This window comes from Elephantulus edwardii, unplaced genomic scaffold (assembly GCF_000299155.1).
Source record: "Elephantulus edwardii isolate Elephantulus edwardi_28Jun2011 unplaced genomic scaffold, EleEdw1.0 scaffold00048, whole genome shotgun sequence".
Lineage (NCBI taxonomy): Eukaryota > Metazoa > Chordata > Mammalia > Macroscelidea > Macroscelididae > Elephantulus > Elephantulus edwardii.
Genome location: NW_006399798.1, coordinates 17645736 through 17651735, shown reverse-complemented (window position 1 = coordinate 17651735; position 6000 = coordinate 17645736). Strand labels below are relative to the sequence as shown.

The 6000-nt window shown below is 45.6% G+C and overlaps 1 protein-coding gene across 2 annotated transcripts in view; it reads right to left on the bottom strand.

Moving 5' to 3' along the window:
* TEX2 (testis expressed 2) overlaps positions 1-6000 on the bottom strand; it is a 65632-nt gene that overhangs the window by 6841 nt on the left and 52791 nt on the right. For both annotated transcript variants that reach the window (XM_006886278.1, XM_006886279.1), the window contains 2 exons: positions 3937-4062; positions 1088-1297 (listed from right to left, as the gene is read on the bottom strand). In XM_006886278.1, the coding sequence (XP_006886340.1) occupies positions 1088-1297; positions 3937-4062 (336 nt within the window). The remainder of the gene's footprint in view (positions 1-1087; positions 1298-3936; positions 4063-6000) is intronic.

Genomic DNA, 6000 nt, shown 5'->3' with positions numbered 1-6000 from the left:
GTTCCCAGTCATTGTGCTGTGTAAAATTAATCACTATTGAACTATGCTACCATTACCCCATCTTTCCTTTACCCCCTCCCTCCACCTACAGGGTAACTATCTTTTTTATTCTTGATACTAACCTTTTTTGCTTGCTTTCTGTATTTTTACACAATGAAAATATTTTTAAGAATTAAATCTAATAAAGTGCTCCACGACTATCATCAACGGGATAATTGATTAAAAAAACCTTCATTTGAACATTCCCACAAACTCATTTGCACACCGAAGACACCAGAGTGCTGGTTTCGCCAAGCGAGGGAGGAGGCTGTATTCCCAAGAGTGCAGTTTCTGGCACAATGTGCTCTCTTATACAAGCACTGTAGGCACTCATGTCTGTTTTACAGGACTCGGAAAGCAAATTTTAAATTGAAATTCACAGTTAGTGATTTTCTCCTGTTTGTTCCATAAATACTTCATTTTATTGATTCTCAAATGTAGTTAAATCCTTCCTCCCCTAACTTCTGGAGGATGAACCAGGCTTAGCTCATTTTAACAAGTGCCTAGTAATTTTGACAAGCAAGTAGGAATGAGAATCACCAGTTGATCAGATGCCAGCTCCCTAGTTAGATTCCCAACTGTCATTCTAGAGTGGCCATGCTCCTGCCTCCTTAACACCCAAGCCTTCTTCAGGGAAGGCTTCCCTAAGCCTGGGCGCATGATCAATACCTGTAAGGTGGGACAAAGAGGCCACTGGCCTTAAAGGAATGCTGAAGACACTGGCGAGGTGATGCATTACAACCAGTGAGGCAAAAAAAAAGGCCCTGTCAGTGGTGGCTATTATCAGTAGAAGAGCTGGCTTTAGAGAGGACGGTGACCCCAAATAGAGAATTTGTCCTCTATTTGTCAAACTTTGTAATGATCTGAACATGTTGAGATGAATCTTTAAATATGAGGTTGCCATTCATTGAAGGGAATAGGATTTATAACTAAAATTATGGTTCCATAGTATTTTTGAAAGTGTTTCTGCCCAAGAGAAAGAACTTTCCACAATCTCCAGGTTAGGCAGGTGGACCCACATGCCACTCCGGAGGGTCCCTCTACGCACCAGATCCGGTCTGTGGGGGGCGGAGGAATGTTCACCGCCAAGGTGCCTCTGCATTCCTGCACTTCCACGGTCAGCAGCAGGGGAGTGTTGGACACCTCCTCAATCTTCTTTTTGATAAACTCTGTCTCTGTTGCTTTTTGGAAATATTTTGACTTGGTAATTTTATCCACAAATCTCATGATCTTGCTTGTTCGATGACCTCCAACATACCTTCAAATGAGAAACACACAACATCATTAGTATACATTCTACTCCCTCTCAAAAGCTGTGACTTTCCATTCACCTTATGCGAGGGTAGCACCAATGACATCAATGGACGATGGACTTTATTGTGGGGACTGTCCTGTGCAGTGTAGGACTTTTAACAGCAGCCCTGGCCTCTACCCACTACATGCCGGCACCAAGCCTCAGCCATGACAATAAAAAAATGTCTTCAGATATTGCCAAATATCCTTCTGTGTGTGTGTGTGTGTGTGTGCGCGTGCAAAATTGTACCAGTTAAGAACCACTGCAGAGGTGAAGGTGTGATGGATGGTCAAGACAGAGCCATATCTTGACAATGGAGAGTTAGGCAAAGCCTTCAGTCTGCACATACAGAAGCCTTCAACACCACTCACATACCGCATGTTATCCCTTGTCCTATTAGAGAACCAGCTCACTGTCATTATACAGCAAATCCGCAGTCATGCTTCTCAATGTCAGGTTGTTGTTAGGGACCTTGAGTCAACTACAACTCATAGCGACCCATGAACAACAGATCTACACCCACCTTGCCCTGTTCTGCACTATTTGTCATGTGAAGGCCCACTGTGGTAGGCCCTGCATCAACCCATCTTGTTGAGGATGTTCCTCTTTTTTGCTGACCCTTCTTTAGGCATGTTGCAAGGTGGGACCCGTCCTTGAAGAGGGACAGCACAGAAGAGGAAGACCCTCGATGAGATGGATTGATTCAGTCACTGGGGTAATGGGGATAGATGTATCATAGAGAGTAAGATTGGCACAGGATAGAGTAGGGTTTAGGATTGTTGTACATAGGTCATTATGAGTCGCAGGCGACTTGACAGCATATAACAACAGCCTTTCCCTGCATGACATCTCTCTCCAACGAGTGGTTCCTCCTGAAAATATGCCCAACATAAGTGAGACAGTGTTTCATTACCCTCGCCTCTAAGAAGCACTCTGGTTACACTTCCTTCAAGACAGAGTGTCTGTTCTTTTGACAGTTCATGGTATAGTCAAGACCCTTCTCCAATACACAAGTCAAAAGCAATGATTCTTATCTGGTCCTCCTTATTTGTTGTCCCACTCTTAGACAATTCTTAGATGCCCAGGCAGCAATTTGAAAACACTATGGCTTGGATCAGGTGCACCCTAGTATTTAAACTGACATCATTGCTCTTTAGCACTTTGGAGAGGCTCTTGACAGCAGATTTTCCCAATGGAACGCATATTTTGATTTCTTAACTGCTGCTTCCATGGGTGTTGATTGTTGATGCAGGTAAAATGAAATTGTTGACAACTTCAATCTTCTCTCCATCTATAATGATACTGCTTATTGGCCCAGTGGTTAGGACTTCTGCTTTCTTGATGTTGAGATGTAACTTGTATTGAAGTCTTTAATCTGCAGCAAACGCTGCAAGTCTGCTTCACTCTCTGCAAGCAAAAGTGTGTCATCTGAGTCTGCCTATAGTCTTGCTGCCATATTCTTCTTCATATAGTGCAGCTTCTGGATTGATTTGCTCAGCACACAAAGGCTGAATAGTATGGAGAAGGACACAACTCTGATGCACATCTTTTCTGACTTTAAACCATGGAATATGTCCTTGTTCTGTGTGGACAACTGCTCCTTGGTCTATGTATAGATTTCACATGAACACGGATTGTACTTATACTGCATCAATAATCACACCAAATAGACATTAACTGTCTTTTAGTTGATGTCATTTCAACTACCTTCCAAAGGGCAGAGAACGTCTAAAGAAAGACCATACAACATGCTGATGTTCTAGCTGACCCATCCATAAATTTTCATATCCGGTCATATCTACCATCAAGCTGCCTGAAGAAGAGAAGGTATTTGCTTTTTAGAATCTCCTACAGCTATAGAGTATCTGCAGGCAAAGGAATAATTCTTAAGAAAGTCAAGCAGGCAAGATTTAAATAATACACACATGTTAGCATGGATTCCTCAAACGCCTGCATTCTCTTCACATCTTCTGTTGGATTCCAAAAGTGAATAGGTTTATAGTTTCTTAGAAAAGCTCCTGCTCACTTAGCTTCTTTATCATTGGAATCTCTTCAACTCACAATAATTACAAGATCTTTCCATTGAGGCTGTTGAAGCACTTTGGTCATTCTATTTAAGGCACAAGCAGAGGGAGGACCCCAGACAAATACAGTTCATGACCCAAAAGACTGGCACAGACACCTACGTTTCCAAAATTCGTGCAAGAAATCATCTGAATGCCTCAGCTTAGGAGGACTTGGCCGCTCAACAGAAGTCAATGCCACCTGACTACCAGCGGGAGCCGTGCTCTTAGCTAAGCACAAGGGGGCGATGTTGGGCAAACTGTGCGCCTGTGAAGACCCGGATGTGCTCACAGCAAATACCCCTGACTCTACTATTTACTCAAATGGCAAGAGAAAATAATTTTGGTTGGATAAGTAAAGTTGTATAGGTCTTTTTGCTCTGGAGAATAGCATTTAAGTAAGTGTGGACACTGGATATTACTACAAACATTCATTCAGTGTGGAGAAGGACCAATCCCAGGGAAAGGAAGGAATAAGGCTCCTCTCCAATGTGCTGCCCGCTGCCCGCCTCAGGGGCCCAGACCCTCTGACCCACTCACCCTTCAGCCCCTGGGGGGAGCTGTTTGTCTCCCCCACTGGGCTCTGGGGCGTCATCTTCATCCGAGGAACCAGCGCTGGAAGATTCTTCATCGCTGTCGGCCAGACAGTACACTCTGGGCCTGCAACTGAACAAAGGGGGACGTCAGCACCGCATTCGCTTGGCACTCAGGCCAGGTCACTCACACACACACACACACACACATACACGCACGCACTCTGCCACCAGAGGTCAAGATACAACCACTGCACCACTTTAACACTCTGTCCAGCCCACCCCAAAGAGAAGAGGACCAGCCCCAAAGTCCTTGGTTGGGCACGGTTACTAGAGCCTCCTCAGTGCTCGGTCCCATGACATAACCACAGGGCACACGGGCCCAGAGAGCTGGCTCTCAGCATGCACTACAAGGGACAGGATGCAGTCCACACAAAATGCAGTGATTTCATCACCAGTGGGGCAGCCAGGGAGGGAGGGGAGAGGGAAGAACGAACGGATGGCAGCAAGAGTGAGGTGACAGCGTATGTGGGAGCTATGACTGCCTCTTGACCAATGACAAGTTTTCTGGCGACCACTGAGTTCAATTCCTATGGCATCTTCATGGCTCAAGTACTCCAAAGCTAGTTTTTTTTTTCTTTTTTTTTCTATAATTATATTTTATTAATTTTCATAAACATTTACAGAGATTTTGGGCTTCCACTCATTCATTGTTGCACTATTCTCTCTACCCTCCTCCCAGTTTGTTCTTGTCCAAATGCCACAGTCCAAAGCTAGTTTTGACTCTAGACTCCTTTAAGCAAAAGTTCATGCTTTACTCCACACCTGAGTGTCACAGAAAAAGCCATCTACAACAAAGTTGTGAGGCTTAAAGACTTTAGAAAGTAACTGACAGAGGAACCTTCTGGGAAACCAGAAATTGAAAGATCACCTTTTTACTACAGTCCTAATGGTATCATCAGAGAGCAGTATCTGGCACAGACATTCTCAGGTTGGGCACTGGGTCTGCCCTGGCATGGGGCTTGCTGGTCATCAGAGCAGAGAGCGCTCAGGGTGTTCTCTGAGGGGTGATGAGGCCCAGAGACTTAATTAGGGTGAAACGAGTGAGGGACAGAGTGGTTACTGAGTGGTGTCAAGCTAACAGTCACTGAGCAGAGGCTAGGCCAAGGACAGACTACCCAGCCAGTTCAAGGCCATGGTGCTCAAGCCTAGCTTTTCACACCTGTTGAGCCTTTCCTTTTCTCTGATGCTGTCCTGGGGGGCACCAGAAACCCATGGAGCAGGCAACGGCTGACCAAAGGGGGCCAAGGGTGTTCAAGGACAAAGCATCTATGTCAGCGTGGCCTGGAAGGTCCAGCAGAGGTCCCTGAGGGGTGCCCTGGGGTTGGGACTGAAACCTCCAACCCTGAAACAGGAGCCTGGCTGTAAGAGGACCTCATGAGCCAGGGCCCTCCCCACGGGACAAGCCGGTCCTCTGCAACACTGGCTCTGAAACACTAGAGCCAACTGCTCAGTTAACAGGCATGAGTCCAACATTAAAGGGGAACTCCTGCAGCAGAACAAAAGCCTCAATCTCTCACCCTGCCCGGTCCGCTCTTCCTTCTCCTGCAGCTAGACTGGTCCAGAAAATGCCTATGATCACCTCCAGTCACAAAGCTATTTCAGAGAGTTCTGCAGTTCTCTTTCACAAAGAAAGCGATTTTTCATTTATAGTGGAGATGAAAATGAAAAACAAAAAGCAAAACCCAAACACTGTGGAGTGGCTCTGCCTCACGGCGACCCACTCACATGCGGAGCAAAACGGCTCGGAAGGGTTTTCATGGAAGATTGCCAGGCCTTTCTTCCGGGTACCTCTGGGTGGGCTCAAGTGACAACCTTTTGGGCAACAACTAAGAGTTTAATAAGTGCACTACTGAAGGACTCTTAAAATGTATATAGTAAAATATAAGAAAATCTAAACTGGTTAAAGGGGATCAGGAACAACCCAAGCATCTGAAACCGTCTCTCGACTCCTTCTCCAGTAAGAGGGCTATGTTCCCACCCAGAGCTGGTGATGCTGGGATGGACTCTG